We start from the raw sequence: 17769 nt of genomic DNA on the forward strand, positions 1-17769 counted from the left end.
GTCTGTTAGAGTGTGTGTGTGTTTTTTATATATATATATTTATATGTGTGTATGTATATGAGGATTGGAAGGGGGGCAGAGAAAAAGTGAATGAACAGTGTGGTGGTGAGGGGTAGAGAGAGGAGAGGCGAGAGAAAGTGTCATAGCAGAGGAGAGGAGTGGTGGAGGTGGGGGGCGTTAAGGATAACAAGCATAAAAATCACTGATCAAATATCTATAAAACTAAAACAGACAAGGACAAAAGAGGGACACTACATCATGTATTGTGTTGACTTTTTTTTTCTTTTTTCCATACTAGCTACTGTGTAACTCAGGGTTTAACATCTATGTATCTGTATGTATGTGTATGTGTCTGTATTCATGTGTTATGTCATTATGTCATGTGTGTAAAATGAGTGTTTTGTCTGTCTCTTAGCGTGTGTATTTGTGTGTTTTTTGTTGATGTAAGTAATCCGTCCATGCAAACTTGATCGTGGGGTGTTTGTTTTTGTGGTGTTTTTTTTTTTAATCAGTCAGTAGAATATGTTACCAAAATGATCTCTGATGAACTGACAACCACTCCACTGGGAACTGAAACTGCACAAAAAAATTCACTTCAGCACAAAAGCAGAGAGAATGCTGCTGGTAACAAATGCAACTGAATTACTTTGTCTTGTCTTGTTGCATGTGTGTCTTTATGTGTGTGTTTTTATGTATTATGTGTATGTTTTTGTATGTGTGTGTTCGTGTGTGTTTTGTAACTGGCGAGCGAATCGAGAGAGGGCATCGTATACCAGATCACGCTCTGGCTCGCCGCAGAAAAAGCCATCTTCTAACAATGTACTGTTGCGATACACATATTTGTACTAATGTCAAAAGTTGAAAAGCAGTTAAGTATATGACTCCTAGTTAATCTAGACTTAGTATTTTTCGGCCAGTGGAGCTATATTCTCTAGCCTAGTCTTGGTGTCTGAGTATTACAGTCCTGTGTTAAGCCCGACGCTGTTACCTACTCTTATAAACCTATTAAAACACCTACAGCACTCGGTAATGCTTAATCCCTACCAATAGAACGGCTAACAAGTCCAAACCTCTGATTTCATTTGGTGTTGGTGTAACAGAGACGGCGGCGTAGCCCAGCCCGTGTCGTGAGCGTAGGCCTACACTCATCGCTGGGGGTCAACGGTCAGTGTTTCACTGTAATGGTTGAGTTCATAACAGAGGGGATGTCTGACACGACTACATTGACACTTACATATAGTCAGGGTTTTTTCCTTCAAAAAAAAGAAAAACAACGGCTTCTGGTAAGAGCTTTTTTTCCCATGTCAATTTTGTGGCACACGATAGAGCATAAGTCATCAACATAGTAAGAAAATAAGGTGCTTCTTGTTGACTTGCCTTTTTTGTGTTTTTAATGAAATGAGCTCATTTCAACCTCTCTCCGTGAGTTTATAGAGATTTATAATGTTCATGGCCAGCATCTCTCAGGCTGTATCTTTCGGTCTACTGCTTTTAAATCTGCAGTTCTACCAGTTAATCGGTAAAAGTACATAACTTGTGTTTCCGTTGTAAGATGAAACCTACTGTGGGGGGGACACATCTCATTCTCTACAAACATAAGTGCTCTAATAAAACAATTCAGTATCTTAGAAGTCTCAGATTGTGTGAGCGGCGCTCTCAGGTCCGCCATGAGGCCTCCCTCTCCCCTGTCATGTGACATGTGTTCCAACCCATAAAGCCTCTGCCAGGTCCGGCTGAGGTACTCAAGGGCGGGGAAGTGCTTCCTGTTGGTCTAAAGTGACACACCAGAGCTCTGCGGGGCAGCAGCTCCTGGTGTTGGGCTATTGTCATGACAACAGTTACTCAATCACCACCCGAAGGTGGAGGGATCTTTGAGGCTTTGCTGCCACACCGGTTATATATCACTGGCAGCCGAAGTCGGCTTGCCTTATTAAAATACACTTTGGAAATAACTTCTCTGAAATCTAAAATGATTCCCAGGAGTCCCTGATGTGGAGGATCAGGACTCCTTCAGTTTCATAGCAAAGTTCTTTTGTGAATGTGAGGCCAGTCTGAAGGGAACTCTGCCTGGCAGCAGTCACCCAAACCCTCTCCATTCATTTCCATCATTCGCTGGGCAGCATTATTCTTTTTTTTTTTGGCCTTAACTCCAGAAGGTGCCTCAGAGTTTTTTTCATTTCTTTATCACCTGGTAGAGGACTGTCCAGTGTGGTTTAACATTTTTTAAAACAAAGTGCTTCTTTGTCTGAAACCACTCTGTTCACATTCTGACGTCTCTCAAATAGATCTTTACCTTTAAATGTAGTTCTACATGTCATAATGATTTACTTATGCGCAGGGGACACCCCTCACAGGCTTTCAATTCATCTGTATAGGGGCTTCAAATTCAATATATTTAAATACAACATTAAGTGCCTTTGTTAGGAAAATACAATCAAAGCTTTGGGAGAAAGGGACAAGGGGGATAGGGGAAGATAATATAATAATGCACTTTTTCTTTTTTTGGAGGAGCGGGATAAAATCTTGCATACTTTAGGGCTTAAGGTGCATAAATTCATGGGGTCTCTTAGGCTATGCTACATAGGTCAAAGTAAGATAGCATGCTAATACCATGGTGGTGCAGAAGTGCTCCAGTGATAGATAACCAATCAATCTATAAAGAGGGGTTTGCTGCTAGCGATTATGCTAACTGTATGTTCAGCAGAGCGGCTAGCCTGCAGAGTTTGGGGGGGACGCAGTGGGTGGTGGGGGGGGACGCGGGGGTCACTGCACAGAAGAACGGTGTTTAAAATCTTTCCCACATAACCGGACGTCAAACTCTGATCATCTCTCTGAGCTCATGTAAAGACACAAATCTTAACACGAGATGGCTATGGCAACGAACCGCATCGACACACACACACACACACACACACACACAACGACCGACCATGGCAACCAGGGCCTAGATGCTGTAACCATGGAAACCACATCCAATCTGTCACCGTAACCGCAAGCTTAAACATCGGTGTGCAGAGTTTCAAAAACAATGGGACCATTTAAAAAAAAAAAAAAAACATAAAAAGAAAAAACTTAAACTGTACAGGTACCCATACTCAAGAGGAGGGGCAGGAGGGGGGGGGGGGATTGTTTAAGTGGTGGGCGGTAATGGGGGGTGGTGGGGGGTCATGGGGTGGGGTGGGGGGGGCTTCAAGCTTATTTTACTCTGAGTGCGGGAGGGAGGCAATTAGGATTTTTGAGGGGTGGGGCGCTTACAGACTCATGGAGAAATCCTCTCTTCATAAAACAATGTAAAACCACATGAGAAAAACTAAAAAGGGAGTAACAGCTAACTGCTTTGGCTTATCACACGGAGCAGCAGAGAGGACAAGGACGAGAGCGAAACACACCCCCGCCCTCCGCGCGTCGTTCCTGCTCCGTGTGATAAATGTGCACAGCTAGCAGGCAGGGCTACAAAAACAGGGAAAGGCAGTCGAACACAGATAACTCTCTTGGAGCAGTGCATCCCCGGCAAGAGGAACGCCATCACTCTTCCTTCTGTAGCGCTCCGTCTGACGGGCAGTCGTCAAGGCAACAGGGGGCCTCCACTTCCACCCCCTCTGATTGGTTGTCTCTGCTGGCTAAGGCACACGGGATTGGCTGGGCCACGGTGTTCAGCTCCAAGGGCTGGCCGATGGCGGAGGCTGCCGAGCTGCCGTTCAGCTGCTGGGTCGCAACCTCTGGCGTGGAGCCCGCCTCCTCTGAGGGCTTTGGGGGACTGCTGGATGGGGGGGGTGACGTCTGTCGGGAGTTTAGGTGGAAAAAAAAAAAGAACAGCAGGAGATGTGAGAAGTAGGTTAGAAGTCGGAAAACTCTCGAAGGACCCCCCCCAAACTCAATCTACTAGCCCCATTACATTCTTATTTTTATTTGTTATGATATTGAGTATTTCACATAGAAGATGACCCTGTCTGTTGTTAACTTTGTGTATTTATGTTCGTGTAAGTATTAACAAAAACAATAAAAACAAAGTTTTTAAAAAAAAGAAAAATGAGTAAAAGTAAAAAAGTCATACCTGTGTTCTGTTGGCAGTTGCCTTTTTCGCTCCCCTTACTTTTGCTGGGATCTCTTTACCCCTCCTGTGACGAACAAAACAGACACATTGAGAGACGCAAAGTACAACCAGCGACTCATCTCTACTTTATCGCAGCATGTTTAAAAAGTCAAATGTTGCATCTGAAATAGAAGACGCTGTTGTGTCAGCTGATGTTATTTCCTGGTAGAAATAAAGTTGCAACACAAACGCCTCGAGCTTCATTATGAAGTGGACGGTGTAACAATATTCTTAAATGTGCTTTGTTGGCGTTTATTAGTTAGATAGCGAAGCTTGATGCTCTTCTGCTTAGTTTTTATACTTGTCAGGTCCTACGAATTAAGAATTTAAAATGCATACCAAACAAAAGCTCGGGTCTCAGGAGGTTAAACTGAATATTCTCTTTAAGTTTATTAACAGCAGCCTGTCCGCCACTAAAGAAACGGATTAAGATTAATGCAGTGACAGTTGTTAACTGGTTTTGAAGGTTTTGGTTATAGACAGACAGAATCTGTTAGTTTAGATCTAAAAATAAAATAAAATCATCGTACTCACCCTTTCCCTGCTCCCACTGACACCACCTGCATGTTGAACCCCCCTCTCCCACGGATTGGTTTGTTCCCAGCCCACTGGCCAACAACCATGCCAGCTATCTCCAGTTTCCCTCCCTGAGGGGGGATGGACTGAATGCCTGAAGAAAGACGAAAATATCCTATCACAGATATTCTTTGGTTATTGTGGAGAAATGTCTACATATGTCTAAAAGTTGATTATAGAGTCTGTGCAAGAAGGTGGAGAAAAGGAACGTCTCCTTACCTGGGAAGGCTCTGGGTCTGTGCTGGGCAGGGTGATGTGGATGATGTGGGTGATGATGAGGAGGCATGCCGCCCATGGGGCGAGGTGGATAGAGAGGAGGCATTGGGTAGAAAGGGGGCACCATGGTGGGGGGGAGGAAGGCAGGAGGTGGAAGAGGAGGAGGAGGAGGAGGCGGGCGGGACAGGTTAATGCCCTCGAGGATCGCCTGACGCATCTTCTCCACCTTGGACACCAGCTCCTCCTGAAAGAGAGACGGCTGATTCAGAATTTCAGCTTACGACACACTTAGATTTTAATCAAAGTTTATTACTAATAACACACATTAAATTACATTCCCTCTTCTTTCAGTAACTGTTGTGTCTAAGTGTGTTAAGTATGAGCAGCACTGTGGTATTAAAAATCATCATTAAGGAACAAAGACTGTCACCTCCCTCAGGTTGTTGTGCTGTAATAACATTACTTTACTCAGTGCTGCACTATTACTAAACATTTTTACTAATTTTATGATCTTCTAAATCAAGCTGCAACAGTCAATTAACCAATTAGTCAAGAGAAGGGAAATGAATCTGCTATTTTTTTCAGAAAATATGACAAACATTTGCTGGTTTTAGCTTCTCAAATCTAATTTTCAGCTTTTAATAATCAATTAACTGCTTCAGTCATTATTTTAACAACAATACCAAATGTGATCTGGTTTCAGCTTCTCCAATGTCACAATTGTTCTTTTTTCTTTGTCATATATGACAGTAACCTGAACCTCTTATGCTTTTAGTCTGTTAGTTGGACAGAACAAACGGATTGAAGGCTGTGGGCTCTGAGAAAATATAAAGTACATTTTTCAACTATTTAACATTTAATTGACAAAACGACTAATTGAGAAAATGACCTACAGACTGATTGATAATAAAAACCAGGTGTTGGTCGCAGCCCTACTAAAACTATCATGCATTTCATCCTGAACTAATACGCGGATGACATTCTTTTTACAATATTGTCTTAAATGTGTGTGCTTTTATTTTTATTTTCCTCTTTCTAGTGTTTTTTTCCCTGTATGCTTTAAACATATATTGCTACTATCTTGCATGCTCTCTCTTTTTCTTTCATCTTTTTTGTTGTGTTGTATTTTTGTATATTATTGTGGGTTTATACAACTATTGTTTAGTTTTTTTCTGTGTTAATTGTGGACCCCAGGAAGAATAGCTATTGCCCAGCACAATGGCTAATGGGGATCATACTAAATTAAAATAAAATAAACTAAACTATACTGTAAATTTATGATGGTTTCTGGACTTTAAAAGACATCACATCACAGGTTAAGTCCTGTTCCCTGGGCTTCGTACCTGCCCCTCACACATGTCCAACAGGGCAGCCCGGTCGCGTGCGGCCCGGGCCAGTTTGCTCTGGAACAGTTTGCCGTCGAAGAAGCCCCAGGGGCAGCAGTGTTCCCATGGCAACGGCTGGCCACACACATCATTGACGAACAGCGCTGTGTCGACGCCGGCCATGAAGAGAGCAGCCAGCTGCACGCCGCGGGCGTCCACCTTCTCCACCTGACAGGCAACACACAAATGAACAGTGACAGCAGCTCCACATCATACGCAGGACGGAGAGAAGAAGAAAAGATACAAGTAGTGACAGAGAAGAAGAGGAGGAGAGCTTTGAATCATGTGGTCCTGGTCTATCTTGTGTCTGGGGAAACGCTTCTGAAAGAATTTAGCTTTCTATTTAAAATCACTCTCACAGCAGCGAAGCTCAGCCAGTTTCCATTCGGCTCCAATTTAACCGACTGGGCCGCTCAGATCTGACTCGATCTGCTGCAATCGCTCTGGTGTCTGGCCTATTTCCTCTGAGCCCAGCGAGGAAATCTGACAATAAAATATACTGATAATCTATTATAGATGATATAGATCAGCTAAAAATATGTGCCTGGTCTATTTTTGAAGGGAGACGAAGCTGCACAGAGCAGATTGAGCTGGGCAGGAAGTCAGACGCAGTGATGCCGTACAGCATCCGGTCAATTTCATTTTCTAAATAAAACACGGCTGTGCTAATGAGGGACAGAAGTACTCGGTTCATCTGAGTATAATGATGATGCCGTCTGCTGTCCATCCTCATATAAAGACAAACACAGCTCTATATGTGATTAGAAAAGAGCAGAGAAGCAGAATCTCTTGTTGAGAAATGCGTTTTGTGTTTGAACAGTGACTGACGCTTCCGTATCTGGTCTGAACACGTCATTACAGGATATGATGTCTGGCAATTTTCTGTTTTTTCCTACCATCTTTTTATCTCGTGTGCAGAGCCAAACCAACAATTAACTCATCTTGTGTCTCCAAAGCCTGATATATTATCTTATTCCTCTAGCAAACAAATTAGAGAAGCTCTGTAAACAGATCCACATTCCTGGCGTCTGCCATACAAGGAGCTTCTCTCCTGAGGGTTTACTATCTCATCGCTGTTATGACTCTTTGGAGCCGTTTCTAAACAAAGTACAGTAACCATGGCCTTTGGGGCAAATTAACATGACACCCAGTGGCTGTGGATCAAGAGGTAGGAGCAGTCTCAGGGGGGTAGAGCGGTCTTCCACTACTCAGATCGGTGATGTGTCGATGTCACTTAACCCCAAATTGCTCCTGATAGCTGCGCCAACGGTGTATGAATATGTGTTAATGGGTGAATGTGTGTGTGTAGTGTAAAAGCGCTTTGAATGGTCAAAAGACCAGAAAAGCACTACATAAGTACAGTCCATTTATCATTTACCAGTGCAACGGTGTGGCTCGATGACGTGTTTTTAATAGTTTTCGGGCAACAAAGGAGGTCTACAGCAAAGAGGGATGAGAGCTATCAGACTTTGAATATACACACAATACTTTTAAGTAGGGTTGTTTCAGTTCAATGTTGCTTTGGTTCTGCACATGACATCTGTTGACAGGAAGGAATATGTAGAAAATCACCAAACAAAGCCTAAAATATCCAGAAGCTGCACCACTGACTTAGAGGCTATTTTAATCTTGCACCATTAAATATTGTGCTACTCAGAGGTAAAGCGCACAAAAAGAAGGGGAACTTGATCAAAAGCCCACATAACAACCAAGACAACCATAAATATAATAAGAATTGTGTGCAGGAACACATCTAATAACGATGCAGTGATGAACAGCATCTTACCTTTAGCTCCTGTAGCTGGTCGGGTTCGTAGAGCTGGTTGGAAACAGCCTGCGCCAAGAAGGCATCGAGCTCATGTCTGTGGAGGATCCTTCCTCCAGGCCACTGCATCATATACCTGAGGAGGAAGCAGAAAACACACAGAGCTATGACTATAGAGCAGAAACACAGACCTACAGGGTACTGAGAGCCAATAACTGCTTCAACTTTAAATCTGACCTAATTAATGCTTTATTTTATTTATTTTGGACACATCTGCAGCTCCATAATCAATAAAAAATAAACATAAGAGATAACAGAAAAGTTTTAATTAAATTATAATACAAGGACGAGACAGTAAATGAGAGTGTGTCCAAACTTTGACTGGTACTGTATACTACCTCATCCGAGCAGTGTAAAAAAATATTTCTATTATTTTGTATTATTATCATTAAAATTAACTATAGATATATATTCTAACTTAATTAAAAAATGTTATTATGTTAATTATGTTTATTTTATTGATATGGAGCTGCAGTTGTATCAAAAATACATACAATAAAGCATTAATTAAGTCAGATTTAAAGTTGAAGCGATTATTGATTCTCTAATAAGCAAAATAGCACACACACATATACAGGTTTAGCAATAAGATCTTTACAAGTCTCTCATATATAATAAGAATAATAATGAGAAAAAGAGGAACAATAATGATAAGAAGAAGAATGTATAAGAAGAGGAATAAGAAGTATAATAATAATAAGAGGAAGAATAAAGAAGGAGGAGAAGGAAAATAAGAGGAAGAATAAGAAGCATAATAATAAGCAGAAGAAGAATAAAAAGGATAAGAGTAAGGAGGAGAAGAAGAAGAAGGAGAAGGAGGGGAGAAGAAGCAGCAGAAGAAGAAAGAAAGAAAGAAAGAAAGAAAGTGCCACAGCAAAAAATCATTGTATACTGAACATCTGAAGCTAACAAGTTGTTCCCGTCTGTGTTGACTTGAACACCAACCGAGTGTCAAATCTAAAAAACTGACGTCAAAGTGTCACCGACATCACAAACGTTTAATATTATAACATATATTATTCATTTTTAATATTTAGTCTTTAACTGCTGTCAGTTTTGGGCGCTGCTCTTTCACACTGACAGAATAGACTGATTAAAACAGGCTGCACACTTTACTGACACTAAACAAAGCACTGAGTTATCATCATATTTGACTATAGTGTGATTTTGAATACTACCGTTACATTTACAGCCTTATAAAAGCAGAGTCGTGTTCACAGCAGACATTGTGACTCACACAGGTGTTTTATTAACTATTAACATTAACAATAGCTGTTTTATTAAAGTGTCCCAGTACGTCATGACAGTTTGACAGTGAGGCAAAAACCAAAATCAAATTGCTAAAAACTCATTAATTTTAGTATTTACACCATTATTTTCCCTACTGTGACATGTCAAAAAGTCTTCTGTGAAAAAGGCTTTTAGAGATAATTAAATTTGTAGATGTCTTTCAACCCAACAAGCAAGCACAACAGTTTAATAAACCTTCTAGGTGAGGCAGATAATTGGTGGTATTGTGCTCCGTGTCAACACTGTCACGGCTTATTGGAAACTACTGAAAAGAACGGAGCCATTATTAACATATTATTAATGTTATTAGTGACACCTGTGGTGTTTGCTGCCATGACTCGTTGAAATGTTTCCTGTGAAAAGGATCCATTAACATTTTGACATCAATTTGTGAGAGATGCTTATTCATCCTGCATGTTCTCTATAAAACCCCACAGTCTTGAGGATAGGTTTTAAAGCAGCAACTATCATGCGTTTTGTGATTTTATGTTATTTATTTACTCTTATGATGCTGGTTGTCCATGTTAAATATGGTTTAACCTTCCCAAAGAGGTGACATCAGCGCACCGTGCATGTCCATAAACGACCATCCTCTCTGTAATATTTGTTGCTGAGGTCGATCACATCGTCTACTCGAACATCTCGGATCAAATTTAATCCCAAACATGTACAGATGTATTTGAGAAGTTGCCATCTTGAGTAAAGAATGAAAAAAAGATTTCAAGTCCTGCTACTATTGTTTGTTTTTTAGAGTCTAAATCATTCAAAGATATTACAATAGAGCCCCAGAATATAAATGGGTCAATGACGTGATGCAACCCTGTGTCCAAAAGGTGAAACCAGTATGTTTTAATAAAAATCTGATTATTATATACAGGAAAATAAATGTGGACTAAAATGTGGAATTAATATTATCCACTTTTGATATGCAACACTATGTTTTGTCACAAATTTGTCATCATTTGTCAAAACTTATTTAGAAAAAATGGTTGTTTTTAGGCTATGTCATGCTCAATATTGACAAAATGCTTTAAAATTATTTGTATAAGTCCACTTAAATACACTGTAGGTGGATCAAAACATTTAATATTTATCATTCTTTTGTGGTTACACCATTTGACATTTTCAGGAGCATTCAGTCTTACTTTTGGTTTAAAAAAATGTCATTTCAAATGACATAAAACCAACAAAAATAATGAATTAATGTACATTTTAACAAACCTGATGCTGCTTTTAAAACTATTTTTTAAAAGATATTTTTTAAATTGCTCATCTTGCCAACCCTTATTTGTCACTGACCCAAATATAAATCTTCAAATGTTCATGTTCCCTTTACGGAGGAATTATACAGCCAGCCGTGGTGTAAAGTGCCGTCATACCTGAGCACGCAGCACATGAGCAGCAGATGCTGTGGGACTTGTGCTGGGTTGAGGAGGGCTGGGCAGTCGGAGCGTAAGCAGGCCAGGAAGGCCCTGGTTCTCCTGGAGCGGTCCTCGCTGGCTCGACCCAACCACAGCCGCCGCAGGTTGGGGCAGGTCCACTCCCGGAAACACAGGGCCGGGACCAGCTCAGGAGTCAGGGCTGACTTGGCCTTACCGCTGCTCCACTCTTTGACAATCACTGGAGGAACTGTGACGCAGAGACGAGAGAGAGTGAGTCGGTTTGGATGTGTGGATATTTTGAAGGTTTTCAAAGAGGGAGGAGTGCCAGATAGTTCATAGAGGTTTGGGGAATTTGACTGTTTTTCAGTCAGGAACTAATAAATGCCTTCATACAGATCTTTTCATGTATTTTGTTCAGTCTGAAGTGTTTCAAACAGAAATATAAGGCTGTCTTGGCTCAATTATTGAGTGTCTGTGGATGGAAATAATCATAATCTCACAGGCAACCAGGAATTGAGGGAAACCAAACTTCCAGACTTTGAAACCCCCGGTTTAAAAGATCTGATGCAGCAGTGGTTCCATAAATACATTTGACACAGTTGCAGATGTTTCAGTGCAGGTTGATAGTCGTGATAGGTTAATAGTGCAATATTATTCAAATCGTGTAGCTGACACACTCCTTCCAAAGCCTCCAACAGTGACGGTGCAGGTAGGATTTCAGGTACATAATTGTTATTTTGACCTCACAGTTAAGACTGTCTTAATTTCATGAAATATAAATGAGGGTTCAGGCCTTTCTATAAAGCAGCATTTCAGGAAAACCACATGTGTAATTACTAACCATAACATTTTGATCTTTTTTATTTAATATTCTAGCCATAAACTCATCCATTAATGCCTAAATAACCAGGCTGCTCAGCTGCTGTTGCTGGTACCTCTCCCAGAGTTTCTGGCTCAGTAACACTGAGAGGTTCATCTACTGGGAATTATAAGAAGCCTTTTCCTGTTCGGCCGATCAACATGTGGGAGTCTTCATCTACAGAACTCATAATGGATCATAAACAGGATTTTAAACTCAAACAGTTTTAAAGAGGGATGAGTCATGTAGTCATGAGTGATCTGCTGCTTATTGATTTATGAAACTTTTGTGGTATTTTTTCTGAGTTGTTTGTATTATAATGTGTGTAGAGTACTGTTGAGGCTTCTCTACTTTCATATGTACTTTACTGTTGAGTTTGATGCGTTTTAAAAAGTGGAACTAGGGACAAACTAGCTTAGGCTATGTCCATATACAATTAAAACATTAACTAAACTGTAATTTTCTTTCTTCACTTTAAAATCTGCAATATCAATAAGTGACTCATATTACTCTTGCACACAATGCTACTTTTTTTACTACTATTGTTCTTGTTGCTTGTGCACTTATCATTTATTGTTCTTTATATTCTTTTCTATCCACTTTGTACATTTCCCCACCATGGGACAAATAAAGGATAATCTTATATTATAGATTACGCTGGGTACATGTCATCGTTCACACAAATATGATTATTCATACTCGTGTTTGTAACTTCAAAATGTCCTTTGTTTGAAAAGCATACAGAGCAGCACATTTAATATAAAGCTGCTCCCTTCCTTAATCAGTATTCCGACATGTCAGCAGATACATAACCCCGACAAATCCACTTCCCATTAGTGAAAGGAACAGAAAAAAGAAAAAAGTACTCGATTTAGATACACTAGGATTTCACTTGTTACAGCAGCCAAGTCAGAGATCAATGCCAGATAAAAGGTTTGTGGAGGTGTCGAGGCAACAAGAAACTGTATAAACAACAGGAAAACAACATCTACATGACACCAATATTCACCATCTTCATTCATTGATGAAAGCTTTGGGTCAGAGGCCTTTTTTAAAGTTTCAACAAAGGCACAAAAAAAAAATTAGAGGAAGAAGAAAAAACATGAAAGCTTTACTGACGTCTACAAACACTCTCAGTTAGATTGACATTTAACCAGCTGCCCCCAAACTTCTGCTCCACTAAATTTCACTTCTATTGATGGTTTGTTTCATTGTTTTTTTTTTTTTTAAATAAAGCTGAAACCAGTACTTATTTGCTATAGTTAGTATTTGCTTTCATTAACTGAAATCACCAACAGTGCTGATAGTCATCAATATATTCTGAGGAGCCGACACTAGGTACAGTTATCATTAGAGCTGCAGCGACAGAAAATAATCTGAAACTATTTTATATTTTAAGTCTCATTTCTTGAAGGAAAAATACCAATAATTAGTCACAGCTTCTTGCAATTGTTGGAATTTGTAAGGCTTTTATGTGTAAAATATGACAAACTGAATATAACTGTTGATCAGAGGAAACTAAACATTTAAAAAGACCTTGGGCTCTACGAAATCACAACAGGAATTTTTGACTAGTTCCTGACATTTTGTTGACAACGATTAATGGATTAATGAAAATAATCACTACTTGCAACTCTCATAATCAGTTTACAGAGTAGCATTAAAACAAAAACTGACTGACAAATTAGGAAAGACACTGAAGGTTCCATGTGGTCTTGTCAATGAGCTCAGATGTGTCCTCACATTTCAATGTTACAAGAAGAAATAAATAAGTTACCTGAAAACTAGAGTCACAGTTATGAGAGAAATTATTGAAAAGAAAAGGAAAAAAAAACCCATGGAGGATCTATGGAAAACTTTTACACAACTCAGATAATAAATCTGAGCATATGTTCAGTTTTTATAATCATGTTTTAAATTATCTACAATCAGCCCTCGTCTTTCTGCTCTCGATCCCAGCACCTACCTTCCAGGGGAGCCCTTTTGCGGAGGGCGAGCCTCTCCAGGCGGCGGTGTGTTTCAGCCAGACTGAAGAGGACACCATAGGCATACTGTCTGCCAGCACGGAACAGCAGAGAGGCAGGAGGCAGCTCCGAGTTACACTCATCCTCTATACACACTGGCATCTTCATCTCTCCCTGAGTGGTGGGCAAGGAAAAAAAAAAAGACAAGGGAACAGGCAGAGAGATTAAAGCGAGGATCAAGAGGTACGAGGAGGTTGATGTATTATCTTTGTCACACAAGACGATTAAAACACATTTTTCTAACACTGGTGAAAAATGGATGTCAGCAAAAGAGAGAAAAACTGTTTACCTTGGTCAATATGTGGTAAATCTGAGGATACATCAGTCCTCTTCTGTGTCTGTGCTCGGCTACACGAAGAACCTCGGCACTAACCTAAAAATGATTAAAAAAAGAGAAAAGAAAGTTGGGAAAACATTCAAGTTACAACTGTGTGTGAAAATATGTTTTTGTTTTTTTTAACGCTCACCTGAGGCAGAGGGGGTGTGGTAATGTCCATGTGACTCCGCGTCGCCATAGACAGCAGTGACGGAATGTTTGACCCGCTCCCGTTGCCTTGGGAACCGTCTCCAGAGGCAGAGCCCCCCCTTCCGGCGGGATCCTCCCACCGAGAGGGCTTGTCCGTCAAATGGCTGCGAGAAAAAGAGGAAGGAGGGAAAGAAGGATCAATTTTGTTATCCTGGCCTTGGCATGGTGTTAAAAGCTCACTTTGTTTCAATAATGACTTTAGAGTATTAGCGTTAATGTAAGCCTCTCAGAAACTTAACACACGCACTACAGGAAATTCAAGGTGTCCCCATTCTGACTTTTAAATCCCCCCTTTTTTTGTGGTGGGTCAACAAAACAATTACTTGTGTAGCTCCTGTCGGTGCCCTGCTGCTTCATCCATTTTCCTCTTTAGGTGTAATCCTTAAATTCTATAAAGTGAAGCTGCACTACTTTACCGCTTATTGACAGAAAGCCGGCCAGCTACTGAAGCTGTGGTTGGTGTTGATGTTTAAAAAGAAGGATCGGTCGCTATTGACTTGAATTTTCTTCAATTAATATTCAATAACGTTACAACAATTTTAAATTCAATACGCACACAGGAGCTGATATACACTTGTATTTTTATACCTTAAATATTTTATGTATTTTAAGAATGATTTTATGGAGTTTATGGTTTTTATGTAATTTCTGTCTTTTGTATGTCTGATATTGGTGAGCCAAAGACAAGTTTCTACCATGGTGGCCAATAAACTTTTATTCTATTCTATTCTATTAGGAAAATAACATTTTCTTATAATGTACCTTACACTTGGAAAAATCTGCAAAAGGCCTTAAAATTAAATGTATTTATCAGCACTGCGGCTGTTCAAAGGCCTTATATCAGACTTTGTTTTAATTGATTGCAAATATTTTTAACTTCAGTGTAATCTTATCTGTTTACTTGTATTTATTAATCGTCTTACTTTCTTTTATTTCTTTATTTTTATTTGACCTAATATTGTTTTGCGTGTTGTAATACTGTTTTGTGTTGCAATACTGAGTTTGTTTTTCTTTCTATCTGCTGTACTCGGGTCTTGATGTTAATGAGATTACCTGATTAAATAAAAGGCTGTGACATGTACTGTAAATGAGGGAATATCTTTTGGAGGAATTGTGACAACTGATGTTTTTTTCCTTTAATTTGTCACCCCCAAATTAAATAAAGTCAAATAATTAAATTAACCCTAACCCTCTAATAGTCATCTGTCTCTTTTGTCTTTATGTGATAGCTCAGCTTTGTGAAAGTGGAGTACAATGTTGGTATTGCAAAATGTGATACTGATGCTTTAAAAAGAGCATTTCACTGATTTATCACTGCTGGATTTAAAAAAAAAGAAAAAGCAGAACAGCTAAAGACAAGAAAACAAGAAATGTCCTCTCGTCTGTTCTGCTTCCTTGACAAAATCTGGCACCTTCGTTACCCACAATGCAACTTGACTCAATTCAGTTAAGTGACATCACATGAGGCAAATAATCAGATTTCGGCCAGCTCTCTGTCAAACTATAAAAGGCTTTATACGACTATTTAAAGCCTTTATTCTTCATTTTTGTTTGAAGTGGTTTTAAAGCCACAACAACAAACTGCAAAACTTCAAACAATGAGCGCAATAAGACGTTACTGAATTACACAATTAGACTTTTAAAAATCACGCTGACCAAAGAAGACACAAATCTTTAAAAGTGCTTTTTCAAAATGTACAAATCAACCTTTCCCTACTTTTCTCCCTTTTCTCTTCTCAGCATTACTGTGGTTAAGGCTCAGATATCTACAAGTTACCAAACCTAAACTTGTAATTAGTCAAAACGTGTGTTAAAATAAAGTGCTCCACCTTAAAAGTAACCCCAACTATTAATTATTATGCCAACATGAATCTATTATTAGATTCATGTTGGCATCAACTACATAAATGTGCCATAAAAACACTCTTGGTGTCTTAATTTCTCATAAAATTGGGAAAGAAAATCTTTCCACTGGTAGGTCGCCTTTGTTGCTACATCGCAATGCAGTCTCTCTACCTTACAGCGAGAACAACACAGGAGACGTTACTGTGATTTTAAATCAAAATGAAGACGATCGGAGAGGAGGAGAAAGTGTCTGTGCAGCAACTGCTCGCCTAATGCTAACGGGAAGGAGAGGGTGTGTCATAAAGAGCTCAATCATAACATAAATCATTTCAAAAAAGCCCGTCTGCTTCAGCTATCGTATGCTTTATACAATATGAGAATATACAACGTAATTAAAAACATGCTCACGGGTTTTGTTATATGCACAGACATCCTGTAGCATCACAACAATGACGAACTTCAGCTCCACAGTTCAGCATTGTGCTGATATTTTCTCTACTGTGAGCAGTTAAAACTGCATCTTCAAATGACAATAATATAATTTATCACGATTAGTTCTGAGACAATATATCATCCAATAAAAGCAGTTATCGTGACAGACCTGACAGTTACAGGGCCTGATTTACTGAAGGTTTGCATGTGTAAAAACATGTGCAAACTTGACATCACCTGCAAAAGAAATTTGCAAGCTGATCTACTAATGCAGCGCACTGAGGCTTGCATCTTTCAAATGTGCAAGATACATACATGCTGTCCCTTTAGTACGTTTGCCATAATGAATAAGTAATTTTTACCCCAGTGAGTAAAATACAGGGAGGAGAAAATGCAAATATGGTAATTTAGCACACGCTTTGTGAGTTACCAAACCTGGAGGTAACTATGTCTATAAATAATACGTTTGGAGGGAAGGTATTAGAGTTGTTCCGATTCCGATACCAGTATCGGAAATGCCTCTGATACTGCCAAAAATGCTGGCATCAGCAGCCACGTAATTTATTAGAAATAGGAATCTATTTACTGGTTAGCTCCGTTAGCTCTGACAGTTCTTCGCCGCTCTTAAAACAGTTGCGTTGTGCTGCCACCGTCAGCTGCTGTTTTAGAGGGGCGAAGAAGAATTGATCACCTGACGCCTGACACCTGTTACAAGGAGCTAACGTTAGCGCATCATGTCGGCGGTTTGGCAGTACTTCACAGTGGATGTTCCCACCAGTAAGAATAATTATTCCTATATTTATTTAGTTAAGTTGCTGTTGCACTACTGTTTTATACTGTTCTATTTAAAAATAAATGGCTTCCATTTGCTGTATTCATTCATGTTTTACAAATGGTTTAACCTGAGCCAGGCCTTACCACAGTGATAATCATATCAGTCATGCAAGCGTAGTATGATTTTTTCTTTTTTTCTTTTTTTTTAAAAACACACTGGTATCGGTATCGGCCGATACCCACAGCACAAGTATCGGAATCGGTATCGGGAGGGAAAAAATGGTATCGGAACATCTCTAGAAGGTATTAACTGGCTGTTACTGATGAGAGGAGGAGAGAGAGGCACAATGACAGAACACAGAGAATGGATATTTTTCACCCTTGTAAATAATTTGGGAATGGATATTTTTGGTTTAACTAACAGCATTGACCCTGTCACAAATACTCTCCCATATGGCGTTTTTTCAGGTAATATTCAGATTAATCTTACTGTAATTCAACAATATACTTGTTAACCTCTTCCACTAATATCTCTAAATCCA

At 39.6% G+C, this 17769-nt stretch overlaps 1 protein-coding gene across 2 annotated transcripts in view; it reads right to left on the reverse strand.

The window, feature by feature from the left end:
• Positions 1-477: 477 nt before the first annotated feature.
• fam120c (family with sequence similarity 120 member C) overlaps positions 478-17769 on the reverse strand; it is a 28113-nt gene continuing 10821 nt past the window's right edge. The window contains exons 8-17 of one of the 2 annotated variants that reach the window (XM_062427967.1): positions 14118-14280; positions 13940-14023; positions 13593-13764; positions 10765-11014; positions 8057-8171; positions 6229-6438; positions 4889-5129; positions 4628-4763; positions 4055-4118; positions 478-3780 (exon numbers count right to left, since the gene is read on the reverse strand). In XM_062427967.1, the coding sequence (XP_062283951.1) occupies positions 3526-3780; positions 4055-4118; positions 4628-4763; positions 4889-5129; positions 6229-6438; positions 8057-8171; positions 10765-11014; positions 13593-13764; positions 13940-14023; positions 14118-14280 (1690 nt within the window). In that variant the 3' untranslated portion in view covers positions 478-3525. Of the gene's footprint in view, positions 3781-4054; positions 4119-4627; positions 4785-4888; positions 5130-6228; positions 6439-8056; positions 8172-10764; positions 11015-13592; positions 13765-13939; positions 14024-14117; positions 14281-17769 lie in introns of both variants that reach the window. The other variant, XM_062427966.1, reaches the window with a different exon arrangement.

The sequence above is a fragment of the Scomber scombrus genome, chromosome 10 (genome assembly GCF_963691925.1).
Source record: "Scomber scombrus chromosome 10, fScoSco1.1, whole genome shotgun sequence".
NCBI classification, from domain to species: domain Eukaryota; kingdom Metazoa; phylum Chordata; class Actinopteri; order Scombriformes; family Scombridae; genus Scomber; species Scomber scombrus.